At 37.5% G+C, this 22,118-nt stretch overlaps 1 protein-coding gene across 1 annotated transcript in view; it reads right to left on the bottom strand.

The window, feature by feature from the left end:
* Positions 1 to 18,090, bottom strand: part of LOC124615418 (histone H3-8-like) — a 44,420-nt gene extending 26,330 nt beyond the window's left edge. Inside the window, exon 1 of the mRNA XM_047143290.1 lies at positions 17,825 to 18,090. Coding sequence (XP_046999246.1) covers positions 17,825 to 18,061 — 237 coding nt within the window. The 5' untranslated portion in view covers positions 18,062 to 18,090. The remainder of the gene's footprint in view (positions 1 to 17,824) is intronic.
* Between the last annotated feature and the right edge of the window lie 4,028 nt (positions 18,091 to 22,118).

The following is a 22,118-nucleotide window of genomic DNA, read 5'->3' as shown; positions in this document are numbered from 1 at the left end:
ATGTTTTTTTTTTTGTTTAGTTTTACAAAAACTGCAATATCTAGAGTCTCAGACCTGATAGAAAGCTCAAATTTGTTTTAAAATACTCTTAACTGTATAGGCTATTAGATAAAAGAAAAATTATGTTGGCTTTTTAACCTGTTCAATAGTTATCTAATTTTTTAAATAATATTAATTATATTTTTAAAATAAAAAGTACCAAGTGTCTTAGACACCAAAAATAAGTTTTTGTCTTCTTGGAGTAACAATGTATGCTTGGATTTTGTTTTGTTATTCCTGTGTTTTGAAGTAAAAAATTATTAGTGTTAAATAGTGCTTGGATAATATTTTATTAAGTTTATTCGAACTTTCAGTAAGTACTGTTACTTAGTTTACAGAGATTCTTTTCCAATATCCTATAAAAGTAACCAGAACAGTAATCAGACCAAAAGTGAAATCAGTATGTCAGATATTCAAACCTGTAGCGTAGGGTTATTTAAAAAATCTGACTGTTTCCAAACAACCTACACACCTTCAAAAAAGTTACAACCGGTGCCTGAATTGAGTGAGGAAGAAAAAAAATTTGATCCACTTACGATCTGGAATTAATCTGTGTGAATTTAAGAATATATGTTCACACCACAGCTACTACTTTTTAAATGTTTTTGAAAAGATCAAACAACATGTGTAGACCCACTAAAAAAACACAAAAAGCCCATCAAAAGTCGTTGAGAAGTGTAGGCTTGGATCTTTCTAAACAATTACTGACAAAAAATAGTAGCATAAAACCTGGACAAAAGCTTTGCTCAACATGCTGTAACTTTTGTGAGGAAAAATTAAGAGTTGAAGTCAATGAAAGTGAAACAGATGATGAAGTAATGGTTGAATTAGAATCATTGGAATCCAGAAATGAATCCCTCGTACAAACAAACATTGCTCTTGATAATTTAGGTTTAACACCGATAAAGTTTCATGGCTTGTCAGAACAAAGTAAAGGGTCTTATTTTAAAAGGAAGGTTAGTAGTATTGAAAAGACTGCAAAAAAGACGGTTTCAAAAGCATTAAAATATGATGCACCAAGTTCTGATGATGATGAAGAAGATACAAGTGTGGTTGAAAAAGCAAAGGATTTTGATGTAATGATTTCTCTTATGAAAGAGAAGATGTCATCTGTTGGAGGTCTAGAAAAATCCAGATTCTGACCTTGGCTCCAGATTCTTGGAGTCGAAATAAAGTGATGAAAGAATTTAATGCAAGTGAGTACATGGTGCGACAAGCTAGAAAGCTAAAATCTGAAAAGGGTATTTTGGAAACTCCTGGTCCAAAAAAAGGTAAAACTCTTTCTGAAAATACAGTATGACTTGTAACAGATTTTTATGAAAAGGATGTAAGTTCCAGAGTGCTACCTGGAACAAAAGACAAAGTAAGTGTTCAAAAAAATGTGTACATGCAAAAAAAGACTCATTTTGTGTAACTTGAGAGAACTCAATTATTCTTTCAAATGGGATAATCCCGAGGTAGAAGTAGGATTTTCAAAATTTAGTTTCTTGAGACCTAAATGGTGTATCCTTGCTGGTGCTGCAGGCACACACACTGTATGTGTATGCAGTATCCACCAGAATGTTAAACTATTATTGGATGCTGTGAAAATTGAAGAATCTTATAAAGACCTAATTAAGATGCTTGTGTGCAACACGGAAAACCAAAACTGCATGCTACATCATTGCGACAGCTGTCCTGCAAATGCTGCACTAACTGAGTACTTAACTGAAAAACTAAGTGAAGATTATGATTTAGAAGAAGAAATTGTAATCAGTCAGTGGGTTAACACAGACAGGGCAGAAATGATCAAACAGTCTATCAGTATTGAAGACTACATTTCTTTATTGGTTAGGTCATTGAAAAAGCTCATCCCGCACTCATTTATAGCAAAATCTCAATCAGCAGCCTTTAAAAGATTGAAAGAAGACCCACCACCCAAAACAGCAATTATTGTGATGGATTTCAGTGAAAATTATTCCTTTGTTATACAAAATGAGATCCAAAGTTACCACTGTAATAGAGGTGGTTGTACTCTACACCCAGTTGGAGTTTTCCTAGGAAATGAGGAAAACAATGTTTTTGTTTCCAACCACTGTTTTATTAGTGATGACCAAGAACATGACACTGGTTTTGTTAACTTTGTACAAAAAGAAATTACAAAGTGGCTGTCATTACATCATACTGACATTGACTCAGTTCACTACTTTACAGATGGTTGTGCTGGGCAGTACAAAAATAGAAACAGTTTTAAAAATTTGACTGAACACTTGAGAGACTTTAATTTGAAGCCCCAACACTCTTTTTTGCAACAAGTCATGGGAAGTCAATTTGTGATGGCCTAGGAGGAACTATTAAAAAAATTTTAAGGGAAGCCAGTCTACAGCTTTCAGATGAAGAACAAATAATGACAGCAATCGATGTGTACAAGTTTTGTGAAAAAAATATTGAAAACATTCATTTTCACTTTATTGACAAAAAAGAAGCTGATTTGCTATGGTTTAAACTAGAGAAATGTTTTTTCAGCAACCCGAACCATTCCTGGAACAAGAAGTTTTCATAACTGCAAACCACTTCCAACAAACAACCTTGAAATTAGAAAGACTACAGATAGTGTAAAACCCTCCTTAGTCTTTTCTTTCCATTCTTCTTCTGATTGGGTTTGTGTTGAACCATGGAAATCATGATGGTAACTGGTACTTTGGACAGGTAAAAACAATATTCAATGATGAAGAAGATGCAGAAATTCTATTTCTACATCCTTCAGGACCAGCTGCATCATTTTATTGGCCTGAAAGAGAAGATTCTTGCATAGTGCCTTTAGAGCACGTAGTCTGTGTAGTAGAAACACCTCAATCAAGCAGCACTGGAAGAATGTATTACTTCAAAAAAGACTGTATCAAAAGAACTGAAAGCTCTTGGATGAAGTGGAAAAACAGTTTGAATCAGCATTAATGTTTATTAAAAAGACAAAATTACTCAAAAAATTCAATGTTTCAAGCAATCAGTTGGGTTATACATAAGTGTTGTAAGACCACTATCTTTGTACATAATTCTAATGTAATCTACTATAATTAATAACATGTTAAAAAGCCATCATTATTTTTGTTTTATCAAGTAGCCTATATGTTTAAGAGTAAATTAAAACAAATTTGAGCATTCTATCAGGTCTGAGACTCTAGATATTGCAATTCTTATAAAACAAAACATCTGTTAAAAAAAGAAAAAAAATATATATTTTTTTTCATAGAAAATATTAATATATTTTAATAGTATCATTTTTATCTTCAAATATGTATAATAAATAAACTTGCTGCAAAAATTCATGATGTTATCTAAAAGAGTTTTTAAGATAAGCAATTTTAAAGTTTTGAATAAAAATTAAATTTACCATTTCCAAAGGTTCGGAAAACGCTAAACATAAAAACTTTAAAAATTTATAAAAAAAACTATAAGAGATACAGCAAAAAAAATTACAGGTGTTGTCAGGATGGTATTAGACCCATTTGAGCCAAATTTCATGAAAATCTAAGGAGGTGGGTGTAAAATTTATTTTTTATTGGGTGATTTGATATGGAATGACCCATGTATAAATAACAGCACATGCAAGAATTATCTTGTCAGCAGCACTACTGTTCAAAACAAACTGCTGTAGAATAGCCACAAGATGATTGTGTTGCAAGTTCACCAGATGTCGCTACTGTAGGCATACACTTATTCTTCGATGATTAATTGAACATCTTAAAATAAAGGGGGTTATAACTGGCAAAGTCTGTAACGGGCTTATAAGGTATAAGAGGCATTACAGTAATAAAAAGCAATGATACAGAACATGACTAAAGGCTTACAACATATCACTCCACATGTTAGGCAAATATTAAACGCGTAATAGTTTAAACTAAAATGGCATTCTAACTGGCTGGGATGACGAAATTAGAAATTGCAGACACAGCTTTTAAGGTCAATAATGCTTTGTCTGTTCAAAATGGTTCAATTTTTTGAATCACGAGAGTGGTATTTTCAAGGGTCTCAATACCATGTTAGAGAAGGAGAAAGCGATGATCACTCGACCTAACAAGGGGAACACGACAGTTCTTATATATGAAGATGACTACATTAGGAAAATGTATTTTTCTTTTTGCATTAAACGATATTACAAAGATTCACTAAGACCCAACAGAGAAGTTTCAGACCAGTTTCCAGAGAAAGACTGACAGCTCCCACTTTCTTCTTAATGAATACGAAAAGAGGTCACTTGAAATTATGAATGTCAAACTTCTCCAGTTTAGATCTAAAGTTAAGATTCACAAAGATGGAAATCCAGTTTGTCCAATTGTGAACAATATATCATCACCATGTTATAAATTAAATAAGTTTCTTAATAATAAACTTAAACCGGTTTACATGTTCAATAATTATTTGAGGTAAAAAATAGTTTGGAGTTAGCAAATGCAATCAATATACACCAAATAATGAAACATTAGCCTCTTGGATGTAAAAACACTCTACAGTGATGTCCTAGTAAAAGAGACTACTGACAATATTAGATGTACTCTCCTATCCTATAACAAGATGCAGAGTTGTGAATTTCTACAACTTGTCTTAGCTTACAATTTTTTTACCTTCAATGACATAATATATAATCAAAGAGATGCGCTTGGGATGGGTAATAGTCTAGCTGGTACTCTAGCAGAAGAATGTAAATTTTTTTGCCAAGTTTCCACAGCTAAAAGATAAAACGATTTATTATAAACGGTATGATGATGACTTTTATTACTGATAGAAGGTGACATCAGTGAGGTCAACGCATGTGCCCAAAAATAATTTTACTACTGAAGTTAAAAAGAGGACTCCATTAACTACCTTGACCTTACTATTAGGAAAGTTGACAACACATGTAAGTTTTCGATTTTTAGAAAACTACTTGTACAGATAGTATCATCAATGACAGCTCATGCCACCCTCCCAGATACCAAAAGGCCTTCTTCACCTCCATGATTCACCGGCTCCTTCGCCTAGGACAAATGTGAAATACAAGAGTGAGTCAAATGAAAACCTTAAATATTTTTTTAAATATTATTTATTGTGCAGAAGTGGTACAAAGCTGTATCACTTTTCAACATAATCTCCCCCACTCTCAATGCAAGTAATCCAGCGCATACAAAGTGCATAAATTCCTTTAGAAAAAAATTCTTTTGGTAGTCCACGCAACCACTCATGCACCGCGTGGCGTATCTCATCAGAACGCAACTTTTTTCCTCCCATTGCGTCTTTGACTGGTCCAAACATACGGAAATCACTTTGGGCAAGGTCTGGTGAGTATGGTAGATGAGGAAGACACTCAAAATGCAGGTCTGTGATTGCTGCAACTGTTGTACGGGCAGTGTGGGGCCTTGCACTGTCATGTTGCAAAAGGACACCTGCTGACAGCAATCCTTGTCGTTTTGATTTGATTGCAGGCTGCAGATGATTTTTTAGATCTGTGTGTGATGCACTGGTCACAGTGGTCCCTCTAGGCATGTTGTTGTTGTTGTCGTCGTCTTCAGTCCTGAGACTAGTTTGATGCAGCTCTCCATACTACTCTATCCTGTGCAAGCTTCTTCATCTCCCAGTACCTACTGCACCCTATATCCTTCTGAATCTGCTTAATGTATTCATCTCTCGGTCTCCCTCTACGATTTATACCCTCCACGCTGCCCTACAATGCTAAATTTGTGATCCCTTGATGCCTCAGAACATGTCCTACCAACCGGTCCCTTCTTCTTGTCAAGTTGTACCACAAACTCCTCTTCTCCCCAATTCTGTTCAATACCTCCTCATTAGTTACGTGATCTACCCATCTAATCTTCAGCATTCTTCTGTAGCACCACATTTCAAAAGCTTCTATTCTCTTCTTGTCCAAACTATTTATCGTCCATGTTTCACTTCCATACATGGCTACACTCCATACAAATACTTTCAGAAACGGCTTCCTGACACTTAAATCTATACTCGATGTTAACAAGTTTCTCTTCTTTAGAGCTAGGCATGTAATGCTCCAAAATGATGCCTTTTTCGTACCACAAGAGAGTCAGCATAACCTTCCCTGCTGATAGTTCTGTTCGAAACTTCTTTGGTTTTGGTGATGAGGAATGGCGCCATTTCTTGCTCACTCTCTTCGTTTCCAGTTGGTGGAAATGAACCCAGGTTTCGTCCCCAGTAACGATTCTTGCAAGGAAGCCATCACCTTCTTGTTCAAAGTGCCAAGGAAGTTCTTCACAAGCATCAACAAGTTGTTCTCTCATTTCAGGAGTCAGCTGCCATGGCAACCATCTTGCAGACACTTTGTGAAACTGGAGCACATCATGCACAATGTGGTGTGTTGACCCATGACTAATCTGTAAACATGTTGCAATGTCATTCAGTGTCACTCGGCAGTTTTCCTTCACTATGGCTTCAACTGTTGCAATGTTCTGTGGAGTCACAACTCGTTGTGCCTGACCTGGACGAGGAGCATCTTCCACTGAAGTCACACCATTTGCGAACTTCCTACTCCATTCGTAGACTTGCTGCTGTGACAAATATGCATCACCGTACTGAACCTTCATTCGTCGATGAATTTCAATAGATTTCACACCTTCACTACGCAAAATCCGAATAACAGAACGCTGTTCTTTCCTGGTGCAAGTCGCAAGTGGGGTGGCCATCATTATACTGACACTGCGACGGTATGTGTGCATCTGCACTATGCTGCCACCTACAGGCCATTCTTCACGCTGTTTGTAGCACGCTTACCAATTTACAGGATAACGGTGCAAAATTTCCATTTGTTATTACAAATTTAAGGTTTTCATTTGACTCACCCTCGTCCATAAAGAACTCAGCATTTTAAAACAGACTGCGGTAGCTAACGGCTTTTTTTTAAATGATGTCACGTGCACTTACAGTGCGCTAAAAAACATGCACAGCCACGGAACGAAACTTCGTTGTGTCTGCTTTTGTCTGAAACTGGTCAATCTATAGGGAACATTGAGAATAGTATGGGTATTCTCCAAAGGGTGGAAAATGCCTTGATCTTAATTTGTTAGAGGTGCTTGAAATTTATAAATAAAAAAAAGAAAGAACCAACAAAGCTGCTTAACTGGCAGTGATTTCGTGCCGAATGCCTACTTTGTTGGCAGTGATTTCGTGCCCAATGCCTACTTTGTTTTGTTTGACAATGTTTTACTTTAATCACTGAAAGCCTCTTGTTACTAGTTCGTTGATAGTTTCACCTAGTATAGAATGCCTTACATATTTACTTCATTGTCTTATGCTGTGCGGATGCTAGTGATTTCTAGTTCCTTCGCTGTTTATATAATATACTTCATTAACTAGATAATCTTATTCGTGCACTGGTATGGAGTTTTATCATTCTTTTCTTGCAGCGGCATGCCACAGAGTATGAGGTGCCCTCTGGCGGTCACGTTCCAACTAACCACTGCTCGCCTATGCAGAATTCTGGTGTTAGCGCTAACAGTGAGCGCTGATTATGTGCGGCAGTCTGCTTTCTTTCATTGTGGCTTATTTAGATACTTGTTTTATAGTTTTCTATATTATTCTGTGCACTTTGAAAGCTGTTTTTTAATTAAGTCATTATCTATAATATCGGCACTTGAGCATTTCCTCTTTTTGACAAATTTAACTTCGGTCGTGTTTTATTTCATTGCTTTTTATTACTGTAATGCCTCTTATACCTTAGAAGCAGGAGTAGGTTTAATAATGAATTAAAAAATAGGAGTACGGGTAAGCTACTACAAACAGCATAGTGAACACATTATTGTGGCCAAGATAGACACGAAGCCCACGCCTACTACAGTAGTACAAGTTTATATGCCAACTAGCTCTGCAGATGATGAAGAAATTGATGAAATGTATGATGAGATAAAAGAAATTATTTAGGTAGTGAAGGGAGACGAAAATTTAATAGTCATGGGTGACTGGAATTCGAGAGTAGGAAAACGGAGAGAAGGAAACATAGTAGGTGAATATGGATTGGGGATAAGAAATAAAAGAGGAAGCCGGCTGGTAGAATTTTGTGCAGAGCATAACTTAATCATAGCTAACATTTGGTTCAAGAATCATGAAAGAAGGTTGTATACATGGAAGAACCCTGGAGATACTAAAAGGTATCAGATAGATTATATAATGGTAAGACAGAGATTTAGGAACCAGGTTTTAAATTGTAAGACATTTCCAGGGGCAGATGTGAACTCTGACCACAATCTATTGGTTATGAACTGTAGATTAAAACTGAAGAAACTGCAAAAAGGTGGGAATTTAAGGAGATGGGACCTGGATAAACTGAAAGAACCAGAGGTTGTACAGAGTTTCAGGGAGACCATAAGGGAACAACTCACAGGAATGGGGGAAAGAAATACAGTAGAAGAAGAATGGGTAGCATTGAGCGATGAAATAGTGAAGGCAGCAGAGGATCAAATAGGTAAAAAGACGAGGGCTAGTAGAAACCTTGGGTAACAGAAGAAATATTGAATTTAATTGATGAAAGGAGAAAATATAAAAACGCAGTAAATGAAGCAGGCAAGAAGGAATACAAACGTCAAAAATGATATCGACAGGAAGTGCAAAATGGCTAAGCAGTGATGGCTAGAGGACAAATGCAAGGATGTAGAGGCTTATCTCACCAGGGGTAAGATAGATACTGCCTACAGGAAAATTAAAAAGACCTTTGGAGAAAAGAGAACCACTTGTATGAATATCAAGAGCTCAGATGGAAACCCAGTTCTAAGCAAAGAAGGGAAAGCAGAAAGGTGGAAGGAGTATATAGAGGGTCTATACAAGGGTGATGTACTTGAGGATAATATTATGGAAATGGAAGAGGATGTAGATGAACATGAAATGGGAGATATGATACTGCGTGAAGAGTTTGACAGAGCACTGAAAGACCTGAGTCGAAACAAGGCAACCAGAGTAGACAACATTCCATTAGAACTACTGACAGCCTTGGGAGAGCCAGTCCTGACAAAACTCTACCGTCTGGTGAGCGAGATGTATGAGACATACCCTCAGACTTCAAGAAGAATATAATAATTCCAATCCCAAACAAAGCAGGTGTTGACAGATGTGAAAATTACCGAACTATCAGTTTAATAAGTCACAGCTGCAAAATACTAACACGAATTCTTTACAGACGAATGGAAAAACTGATAGAAGCCGACCTCGGGGAAGATCAGTTTGAATTCCGTAGAAATGTTGGAACATGTGAGGCAATACTGACCCTACGACTTCTCTTAGAAGAATGATTAAGGAAAGGTAAACCTACGTTTCTAGCATTTGTAGACTTAGAGAAAGCTTTTGACAATGTTGACTGGAATACTCTCTTTCAAATTCTGAAGGTGGCTGGGGTAAAATACAGGGAGCGAAAGGCTATTTACAATTTGTACAGAAACCAGATGGCAGTTATAAGAGTCGAGGGGTATGAAAGGGAATCAGAGGTTGGGAAGGGAGTGAGACAGGTTTGTAGCCTATCCCCGATGTTATTCAATCTGTATATTGAGCAAGCAATCAAAGAAACAAAAGAAAAGTTTGGCGCAGGTATTAAAATCCATGGAGAAGAAATTAAAACTTTGAGGTTCGCTGATGACATTGTAATTCTGTCAGAGACAGCAAGGGACTTGGAAGAGCAGTTGAATGGAATGGACAGTGTCTTGAAAGGAGGATATAAGATGAACATCAACAAAAGCAAAACTAGAATAATGGAATGTAGTCAAATTAAGTCGGGTGATGCTGAGGTAATTAGATTAGGAAATGAGACACTTGAAGTAGTAAAGGAGTTTTGCTATTTGGGGAGCAAAATAACTGATGATGGTCGAAGTAGAGAGGATATAAAATGTAGACTGGCAATGACAAGGAAAGTGTTTCTGAAGAAGAAAAATTTGTTAACATCAAGTATAGATTTAAGTGTCAGGAAGTCGTTTCTGAAAGTATTTGTATGGAGTGTAGCCATGTATGGAAGTGAAATATGGATGGTAAATAATTTGGACAAGAAGAGAATAGAAGCTTTCGAAATGTGGTGCCACAGATGAATTCTGAAGTTAGATGGGTAGATCACATAACTAATGAGGAGGTATTGAATAGAATTGGGGAGAAGAGGAGCTTGTGGCACAACTTGACTAGAAGAAGGGATCGGTTGGTAGGACATGTTCTGAGACATCGAGGGATCCCCAATTTAGTATTGGAGGGCAGCATGGAAGGTAAAAATTGCAGACGGAGACCAAGGGATAAATACACTAAGCAGATTCAGAAGGATGTAGGCTGCAGTAGGTACTGGGAGATGAAGAAGCTCGCACAGGATAGAGTAGCATGGAGAGCTACATCAAACCAGTCTCAGGACTGAAAACCACAAGAACAACCACCTTAGAAGCCCATTGTGTCTTTACCGGTTGTATCCCCCTTTATTTTAAGTTGTTCAATTAATCATTGAAGAATGTGTGTATGCCTACAGTGGTGACATCTGGTGAACTTGCAACACAAACATCTTTTGGCTACTGTACAGCAATTTGTTTTGAACAGTAGTGCTGCTGACAGGATGACTCTTGCAAATGCTATTGTTTTATACATATTTGATGATGCTGCTATGGCTGCAGTACATCAGGACACGTTTTCATAAAACAGGTATGCCTCTTCATACTTAAAGTGCACAAATGTACATGTATGTCAGTTGTAATTTTCATTATGGACTATTGTATTGTTTTAGGCTGTAGGCAATCTGCTACTGCAGATCTGAAGATGGTCATTATGGACCGAAACCAGTAGTCTGATGACAAAAATTGTGACTATGGACGTAAAGTAAAGTAAATTTATTGTATATTTGGGTGTCCATGTCACAGCTTGTGAAGATCTACAAGTTATGTAAATTTCATGAACATTTTTGGAAACAACATTTCATCTCTAAATTAATGAAAAAGTCTGAATCTCTCAGTTCAGTCTTTCTTTCTTTTCTTCTCTCTCTCTCTCTCTCTCTCTCTCTCTCTCTCTCTCTCTCTTTTTGGCGATAGTTGCATCTAAGCTGGTGGAGGCCTATTTTTTAAATTCTTACGGTTCACATTGTTATTGTGGCTGCAAAACTCTTGCCATAAAATTTCAGTTTCTGTAAGTCAGCAAATATTTTAATTACCAGCAATCCACATTATACACAACTCACACCACTCTGATTTCTTCACCATCAACAGTTTCATTTTAATCTTCTCCCTTCCTTTGTCTCCTCCTCCCATACTCACTCTCACTGTCCATCTCCTCCTCCCCCCTCAGTTTCACTTTCACTGTCTATCTCCTCCTCCCACTGTCACTGTCACTGTCCATCTCCTCTCCCACCCTCTTCCTTATTTCTTCCCACCTGTACAAAAGTCCTGTCCATTTTTTCAACGAAGTCCCACACTTCCTGCCATCTGTGTCCCCCCCCCCCCCCCCCCCCGCCAATCTCCTCCTCTGACTCCACTTCTCTCTGTACATTTCTCCCTCCATTCTATACTTCTACCTCTCTTTGTCTATCTTGTGCTCCCCAAATCTGTGTGCATTCCTTCCACCCCCTTCTTGCTGCATATCTCATCCTACTCCTCCCTATTGTGGTATCCTTTATTGGTATCTCACACTTGGCAATGAAAACATGCTGATAGTGGTCACTTGGGGACCAAACAGATCCAATGATGTGCGCCCGCTGAGTCATGCCTTCAACAGCTCCAACTATGAGTGCCCTCTGCTGCTGCAATATAGGGTGACCTGAAGCAGTTGCGTTTCCCAGTCTCAGTTGCAGTCTTAGTCAGCCTCCGACAATTCGCTAGTGCATTAATTGCGGGAGCCTCACACTGCATGGCACTCTGTATTTTGCTTTTTGTAATAGCTGGATGTTTTGTTGTTTGTTCTTTTGTAGAGTTTCTTTGCAACACTCGGAGAAAGCTACAAGTAAAACTGTTTACTGCGTTTGTGTGTTCACTAATCATGTCTGCTCCTGTCCAACTTCCCTACAACGATAACACAGGCCATCGAAAAAAATTTTATGAAAAACTTTTTTTTAAACTCATTCTGTAAACTTGTTTTTACTTTGATAGCTGATCTTTACAGATTTTTATAAGCTGAATCCGAATCTAACCTTAGTTTTTTTGTATCAGCCATAGTTTTTGAGCAATATGCTTTTTATCATATAGTATAAAAATCCTATGCTATATGGTAAACGGGGAAATTAATGAAACGCTTTGTTACAATATAAGCATGGTTTGTATTTACAGTAAGCCACTTAAAACAATGATATGTGTTAATAGAGGTTTCACTTGTCAGCTGGAATTGGTTTGTATTTTCTTTCTCTTTTTTCTTTGAAGCATCTTGTGTAGCTTTTTCTACGAGGAGTCACTTGCTGGACTTCTCAGTGAAGTGACCAACAGCAGTACCCATCATGTTGGTGTTCCAGCCACCTTGGTAGTGTTTTTCCATCACTTTAATGTCCTGGTGAAAATGCTCTCCTTGATCCTCACTAACATCTTCCATACTGTCCAGGAAGTAATCAAGGTGATGGCTCAAAAAGTGAGTTTTCCGGCTCATTAAACATCCTAAAGTTTTAAACTTCTTTAACATTGTAGCTATAATAGAAACATATTCTGAGTCTTTTTCATATCCTAAGAAGTTTGTAATGACTTGCTTGAATGATACCAATGCTTCTTTCTCATTTAAGGTCATTGTGGATTCAAAGTTAACATCAAACATCAATTTCCTAATGTCAGGTCCTACAAAGACGCCTTCTTTTAGTTTACCTTCTGAAAGGTGTGGAAACTTTTGTCAGAGATACTTAAAACAGGGTCCATCTTTAGGCAAAGCCTTTACGAACTGTTTCATTAGGCCTAACTTTATATATAGAGGTGGTAGGACAACGTTTTTTGGATCTACAAGGTTTTTGCGTAGAATGTTCTTCTCACCAGGTTTTAAAGACTCCCCCACAGGCCAGTTATTTCTGCACCAGTGTTGATCCCTAGCCCTATTGTCCCATTCACACAAGAAACATGGAAATTTGGTAAAGCCACCTTGCTGACCAAGGAGCATGCATGTTATTTTAGATCGCCACATATCATCCAACCATGAGAAGAATAACCTATTTTATTTAGCACTATTTCTGGGTTTTCGTAGCTTTGTTTTGCATGTACAGAATGTCCAACAGGGATAGATGCATACATGTTACCATTGTGTAATAAAACAGCCTTTAAACCAGTTTTGGATGAATCAATAAACAGCCTCCAGTCTTCCTTTTTGTATTCAACACCAAACTCATTCATCAGACTGGAAATGTCTGAGCAGTACACTAAATCACCTTCTTGTAGAAAAAACTTCGAAAATTGCTGCTCTCTCTTTCTATACATGTATATGCTGGTTCCAACTACCAGTAAGTTCATTTCTTTTAATCTAGAGCCAAGCAATTCAGCTTTTTCTTTCTTTAAGCCCAGATCCCTAACCAAACCGTTAAGCTCGGTCTGAGGAAACGATTTGGGCTCTAGACTTTCTGTATTACAATGGAATTCATCATCATCTGGTTCATCTAATTCACATTGTACATCAGAAAGGAACAGAATTTCAATCATCTGGTGGTTCAGGAACCAACAAATTTACACCATGTCCTACTAGTTGGATGGCGGACGGAAGGTTAGGGAAGCTTATTAGCTTCCTGTTTTTCAAATTATGACCAGTAATATCAACACTGTAAAAGCAGCAATCATCTGCATGATTACTTGGATCCCTCCATATCATAGGAAAAGCAAATCTAAAGGCTTTTTCTCCTTTTTCGACTGTTTTCTCAGATCTTCAACACACACATAACATACCTTATGTGGCACCCAAGATTTATCTTGATCACCAAGATCAAGAAGATAGGTGTCCAGGTTTTTTGGAGGCAACACACATGGCATCACTGCATGGACAGTGATTACGTAAGTGTTTATTATAGTAATTCCGGACATGACTTATGTAAATGAGATGCATTATGGCACATTGATAATGTCATGGCAGACACGAGACCTATAAGGTCTATCACTTGCACTGGAAGTCAACAGTGGCTTTGAATATCAGGTTTGGAAACACTATCAAACAAAGTGGAGGAGTACCTGCCTTAAAAAGGCATGCAGCACAAAAATACCATGAGACACTGGGCTCTGAGAAAAGGGAGGTGTAGTTTGTTCACCTATTGACTGTTGGTTACGACGTCTACTACCAGACTTGGTAGCTACCACAACTAGTTGTGGAAACAGCTTCAAATGATTTAGTTAACTGGAACACTTCAAGGAAAGGATCAGGTGATTAAAATGCATTGGGCTCTACTTCTCAATTAGGAGCTAAGAGAACAAACAACCACTTCCTTAACAAGCAATTAGCATACGATTCATTGCAATGCACCGATGAGATAAACCTCGTAAATCTGTGACCCTGGCCATGTATGAAGTCATGATAGTGATATCCCGATCATAGTTATACAAAAACTGAAAAATCATTCATGGTTCCTGTTCCTTGTTCTGTCGCCTTCATCCTCTGAATCATACGTGGAAACTACACTGAATCGAGAAGCACAACCAACAAATGAAAATATAAAAGGATTGAAATGGGATCTGATCGAAACCCAGTAATTATAAATGAAACGATAAAATGATGGTGTCTTTAAACTGGTTTGATTTGAGTGACAAGTCCCTTATGCTATATTCTTCACAGCGGCATGAAAATGAGTATGTCTATGTTCTACACCTAGTTACTAAACAAAAAATCCTGAATTATCTGGCTGAGATAGGTGTCACCATAAATACTGTTTTATGCAATTCTAACATTCTTTAAATGGGGAGACAAATACCGTATTTACTCGAATCTAAGCCGCAATTGAATCTAAGCCGCACCTGAAAAATGAGACTCGAAATCAAGGAAAAAATATTTTCCCGAATCTAAGCCGCACCTGAAATTTGAGACTCGAAATTCAAGGGGAGAAAAAAATTATAGGCCGCATCTCCAAATCGAAACAAAGTTGGTCCATTGTAATATGAGACACAATTTAGGTCGAATGAATGACGATACAGCCACAGTAGTTTGGTTCGAGTCGTAAGTTAGCCGTTAAGCTTTACCAGGTAGCCATTGCTATGCGTCAGGCGCTCCATCCATATTTATATGGGTACCCTTCCTTTTCCACGTGCTTCATCTGGTTTGAATTGATAGCTTATTTTTCTTTGATCTGATAAGCACAGTTTTCTTTGTTAAAGGTGTTTACGTCACTCTAAGCTGAAAATGCGTGTTCACGGCCTGTGGCCGCTCGCGGCATGGCATGCTTTTGTGCGCGCTACCACCGCCTCTTTTTTTTCTTTTCTTTTTTTTTTTTTTAAAAAAAAAAAAAAAAAAAGAAAGAGGAATCGTCTCATTAGCGAAACAATGGCAAGAAACTGCTATTTGTTGTTACTTACACTGCTGCTTTCTTTGATAATGATCAACAAGAACCAAATAATAGACTGCGTATGATAGAAGATGTTCTGAATGAGAGTTTAGCGAAAATTGTTCTCCGTTTGAAAATCTTTGCAGGCGCCTCTTTAGTACATTACATTCTACACAGAATTTAGAGTCATCTTAGATTTAAAAATCAAGTCAATTGCCGTGCTTCATTTCTGACTGTATCACTATTAAGCATAAGAATATTACGAATATAAACATGACATGATATGTATATTCTTCCGTGTTTGCTGTTGTCTCACTCTAGTTTCGTAGTTTATTAGGCAGACCGGATTTAAATGAGATAGCAGCAAACATGAAACAATACATGGCAAAATGTTTATTTGCATATTATTCTTATGGTGACGAGAACACTGCATGTAATTCACAATTTATAAAAGTTCCTATTATAGCAACCATCTCTTCTCACAGATAGGAAAAAATTCAGAACGAGTTGGCCATACTGACAAACATCCCAAACGTTCTTTCCAGTCGGATTTTCGTAGTTAATTGAAATGCTGCTACGTTCGAAGATGAACCATGCAGAATTTGTATTTACTTCGTTGGATAATGTATGAAAATGCAGTGGTCGAAACTCGGGGCGGAGAAAATAGCTCGTCTTCCACCTTTTTTTTTTAATTTATTTACTGACGCACAGGTTTTGGGGCCAGTATTTATCTTTGTGCGTACATAGCATGCCTGTGTAGCGCTACATATATTCGACGGCAGAAGTAAGTTGTGGCGGCACCCACCAACTTTTTTCCGAATTTTCGCTGGCTTTGCACTCGATTCTAAGCCGTAGGTGGTTTTTTGGATTACAAAAAACCGGAAAAAAAGGGCGGCTTAGATTCGAGTAAATACGGTAGCTCTTTCCATTTTATTACCGAGCCAAAATCACTCACAACTCATTTTTTGTGCAATGAAACCAAAATAGAGGGAAATAATAAATAAATAAACAGCCAAACTTGGAAAATAAGAGGGTCCCAAAGTGCCACACTTTATTTTTGGGAGGAATGTGAAAATCGCAAGTTTTGTGTAAGCTTTCTTCCACTACAATTTAAAAATTGTGTTAACAGATTTCTCTGTTTGTTCCACAAAAAAAAGTATGACATACAACTTAATTTTATGTGAGTTACATAATTATAAAAAGTTATAAATAACGGGCCATGGGCACTGAATAGAATACATATAAAATCAGAGGTCAGCATTTTGAACACAGTCTGAAACAGAACAATAACAGACGAACACAGTGAAAAAAATGACGACAACTCAATACTGATCTAGAAGCAATGGAACTGGAATGAGGAAAAAGAATGAGATTAGCCAAATGAAACTGAGGCAGTATCAAGGAACGGAGGAAATATAATGAAGAACAAGACTGGCCATAGTGAATGGTGAATGACTATTCCAGGGAATGAGACAGACTGCAACCAAAGTGAACTGTGACTGACTATTCCTTAGAAATCATTCCTTGGTCCCCCCCTTTCACTTTGCAAATCACCAGGTACAAAGAAACTGTTCACCAAACAAACCACATTTAGTTTTCATAGTGCTAGTCATATGGTGTGACGTGCATAGGTCCATATGACAACAGCAATAAGATTGTTGTGCCATATCCAAGATGGTCATGCCATATGCTTTCGGTGAAGTTTTGTGTGTGTGTGTGTGTGTGTGTGTGTGTGTGTGTGTGTGTGTGTGTGGTGGGAAGGGGGGGGGGATGCATTTGTTTTAGTGGGTGAGGGACAGAAACCTTCATACAATGTCTTGAGTGTACATAACTTTAAGTAAACTAATTTCAAAAATACCACATTAATCATGGACCACGACCTAGCCCAGATTACTTCCTGAGTAAATAGTTCATGTTCATCCTTTATTGGATCATTCTCAAGTGTCTGAAAATGAATGCATAACGGACAGAGCAAAAGAAATCCATTTGTTTCAGTAGGCTACAATGTCAGAGGATTGGGAAAAGTAATATTTATCAATGTCAAATAAGGGATTTAGTTCACACTTCATGCATATTCTTTGAATTGTTAGATTTCCTGTAACATACCAGCATCTGATAGCACAGAGCTGTTGTAGGTAGCACAAAAATCTTTACTATAAAAATTGCTCATTTAAGAAGTTATTTCAGTAGCACCAATGATACTAAAGTCCACAACCCGCATCAGATTACGAGTCTACTGCTTGCTTTAAAAATTAATAGTCTACCAACACACATTCTTCCCAGAGAATGATATAAGTTGCACTCCTAAGAAGAGTCAAGTCTTGACGTTGCAGCCTTAACGTACACACAACTAATTTACAAAACAAAAACGTAAGTTATACTTACATGAGTTGAACTTTCTGGACCCTGCAGCAAGAGGCTGCTTCTGGAGAACCGTTTTTCCGGTGTTTGTACTTCATTTTCAGGATCGCTGTGGGGCTGGCTGTGTGTCTCTACTTCTCTTTGAGGAATGTATTGGTGCCGACTACGTGTTATTACTCCTCTTCTAAGGGTACTCTGTGGTGAACTGGTGCTAGCGCCATATGAACCACCTCTACTTGGTTCACTTTTCCTTCTTACCATCTTCGTAGGCCTGAAAACATATGATCAAGTAAATGAAATGTGTAACATGCAATAAACTAACTAAAAATAATGATCATCAGATTTCTGCTAGTGGAATTTTATTCTGCAGCTGCTGAGTAAATGCTCCCTAGATCTGTCTTCCAAAATTACAGAGCCCTTCAACTGTATCACTGCTAAACTGCTGGTTCCCCACGAACAAGATCCTCACAAGTCTGGTCCTTGAAAACCATGAGACAGGAAGACCTCTATGGTCTACTACTGAAGTTTTTCTTTATACAGCTTAAAAAGATTGCAGGACTGTACACTTCGTTTACAGCAATGCATTTCTTATGTTTTAGCTAAACTGTTTAAAAATCAGGATTTGCATCTTGTTTACACTACTAGTAATAAACTTCAATATAATTATATTCACAATGAATGCCCCCAGTGAGATAGGTATACAGGATCAGACATACATAAATTGGACTGCAGCAATTGTGGAAAATCATATATAGGCCAGAATGGCAGAAGGTTCAAGACCAGGTTCAGGGATCACTTGGTAACTAAGGAAAGTCAGATTAAACAAAATTTTGCATTTAGTGAGCATCTGAAGTACAGCGAGCAGCAGTTCTCCACACTAGAAAACCCAAGGATACTACACCTCACTCAGAAGGGGAAGAAATTGAATCTACTACAGGATCTGGAAATCGCTAAACCTCTCAGACTTTGGCAAAGATAGATTGCTGAACGATCAACTAATTAGCAGTAATCAAAGATATTATGATACAATGTTACCAGTGTTCCGAAAGTTGCTGCAACAATTATTTTATGTCGACAGCATTACTCTCATTGTTTTAATGACCAAGAATATTTCTGTCTCTTTGTTTGCAATGCTTAACACTGCCCCTGTTCCCAGTATCTTGAAGTTTTATTGATTTAGAATACTTACACTACGACTGTACCCTCAAATTTAGCTGTTTTACACTGAGTGACTGAGTTCTAATGACATATTGTGATTCATTGTTCTTTATGTAATCATTTTACCTATTTTTTATATGGGGGTACCTTTATTTCATCTGAGGGTTTTGTGTGTCTGCACTGGTTTGCTTATATTACTAGTTTTATCGAATTTTGTTTTTCGAAATATGCCTTAAGTCGGTCATGCGTGCCACCTGGGTACTTCTTGCCGCACTAGACACAGCACCTGTATCTCAATTTTTCATAGTAATGTTTGTGTGCGCATCAGTACAAACATTTTGCCACGTGCGGTTAGTACCGCAGTTCTGTAAGCTTGTCTCTATCTTGTACTGCCATGGCAGGGCTGGCTTGTGTGCTCAAGGCAACATACAATAACCTAGGAAAACTTTACTGCCACATATTTGTACTTTCTCAGTGTTATTCTGGCTATTTCTCTCATTTCACTGGGTCCACTTCATGGTTTAGATGTTTTGTGATGGACAGATTATATATCCTGCTACTTTGGGGTCTATTTTACATTATATGAGGTTTTATGACTGATTGGTCACATATAAAGCTACTTTTATTTAAGTTTTTATTGCTTTCAGTGCATGTTGTCTGTGTAACTGTGCAAGATAGGACCATGCCCTTCCCCTCCACTTGTATCTAATTGATTGGTTTTCTTATTTTTGTAGGCAATCTGATGATGCCCCAAAAAGGTGAAATGATTGGCATTAAACAATTTCCCAACCGAGACAGTTTTTGTCCTGAAAAATAAATATAAGTATCTGAATACATATATGACACATTAAAATATCTTTACAAGAAACAATATAAATGCACTGCTTGCTAACTTCAGTTTAATGCTATAAATGTGTGACACAAGTAAATGTTATTGTATGAGCATTTCCGGCAACTAACCACAAAATAATAATTGTGAAGACCAGAGCTTTCCCCCAGTGACTGATATGGTGTATACAAAATGGGAAACGGGAAGAAAATAATGAATTCTGTTCGTATGTTTCTTTTACAGAAGCAGCTTATAGCACAGCTTCTCAACATAGTGAATATATTGTGTAGAGAAACCATACTAAAATACACAACTCCTCAACAAAGAACAGTTTGGTTTCCAAAACAGCAGAACTACAGTTTGCAAAAGTGGTGCCTGAAGCTCTTGACTAGGGTGACTGTGTTACAGGTACAGTTTTAGTCCAGTCAATGCTTTCAACACTGTTGGAGAGAAAAGAAAAGAAAAAAAAAGAAAGAAAGAAAAAAATGGGGGAGGGGGGCTACTGAACCAGGAGCACAATGTATAGGAGAACCAATTTATGAGTAGTTTAGGTCACGCTTGAAAAACAAGGCGCTTTATTTAGAAACCTACGGATCAGATGATGATAAAGTAACAGATCCACCACATATTAACATGCCTCTTCTATAGCGTAGACATAAGATATTACGAAAAAATCTCTTTGTGGTGACAGCAACATCATAGTCACTGACGAAACACTAAAACTGCTACAACTCTATATGCGCCCGCCCACACACACACACACACACACACACACACACACACACACACTATTACTACCAATCACGCGCTCACGCGCGCACACACACACACACACACACACACACACACACACACACACACACACACACACACACACACTCTATTACTACCAATCACGATTAGGATGAAAGTTTCACCAACGACGATATGGTCATGTATACAAATAGTGATCCAATACTATCAAATGTTTTTTATTTTTCCGGTCTTTGATCACAATATCAATTCTTTAGACGATGACCAGTTTCAGTCCGTAATGACCACCCTCAGGTCTACAATATACTAATACACACACCTAGTGAGCAGTGTGTCTTTCAACATAATACAGCAATACGTATCACAATATACTATCATACAACCAGGGAAATGCATAGATAAAATACAGTAACCGTACCTTTTTTACACAATGTCCTAAAGTGATAAGGCCATAATGGCATCGTCACATATATCTAAAATAAGGTGTAGAATAGGCCACATCGTCCACACAGTCATTATTGCATATGGCTACTGAAGTACAGTAGCTACCAGAAATCTGTTTGCCTACATTCTCCCTAGATGTCGCTACTGTGGGCTTAGATGTAGTCATCATTTATGCAAAAAAACATAATCTGATACAAACACATAACGTAAAATACATGTAGCAGACTTTTAAAATTGATAACTATCATGGAAACCAATTGTGATACATTAAAAGACGAATACAGTTACCCATATAAAATTATTAAACGGAAATATATGAAGAGAACAGGACTGATCCTTTTTTTATGGTGAATATGGCCAACAATTAATATACATAATACATTGCCTTAGCAACCTATAAATTGCCTATCAAAGCTAAAATGTCTATATGACAACTGACAAAAGGACAGATCAATGATCAGCGTCCTCTGTTGGGTCAGCCGTCAGGCTGTTCTGTAGACGCGCACTGATGTTAAGAACTTAACCACTAGAGGGCTTTACATACAATGTGATATGTCCCCCACAGAAAACAATTACACAACATATTAACAGTCAATAAATAAAATTATTTAGTCTGGCTATACATTCCATGAATAGGTAGGACATAATCAGTTACAGGATTAGAGTGACTAATGTATGGAAGTAAGGCAAATGCGTACTGCTCTCAACATGAATCATCAAGTAAGGCTAGGTATAAATACGTGAGGCATTATTTGGTTACCGTAGCATGTTATCAAACAATGCAAAGTAGGCATTGGGCACAAAATAGCTTTGTCCATTGAGTACCCTAGTGGGCTCATGTTTTTTGGCTTTGTAAATCTCCAAGTCGAGAGTGCGACCCTTCTCTCATAAAAGGGCCTTTTTCACCTCTATGTTCCACCGCCATTTTAGATTACCATTGGCCGATGATGAAATATGCCAAGAACTTAGTACATTAAGGCAAATTGTAGTAGCCAACGCTTTCTCAGCTAAAGATGTTATGCATCCATACAATAGGATAGAAAAACAGAAAGTAAATCGTAGGTAGACCCACAATCACCTAGAAAAAAGAAAGAATAAAGAAAACCTGAAAGCTATTCCAATGAAATTTTACGG

This window comes from Schistocerca americana, chromosome 5 (genome assembly GCF_021461395.2).
Source record: "Schistocerca americana isolate TAMUIC-IGC-003095 chromosome 5, iqSchAmer2.1, whole genome shotgun sequence".
Lineage (NCBI taxonomy): Eukaryota > Metazoa > Arthropoda > Insecta > Orthoptera > Acrididae > Schistocerca > Schistocerca americana.
The sequence above is the reverse complement of the archived record's forward strand: the minus strand, read 5'-3'. Positions and strand labels throughout refer to the sequence as shown.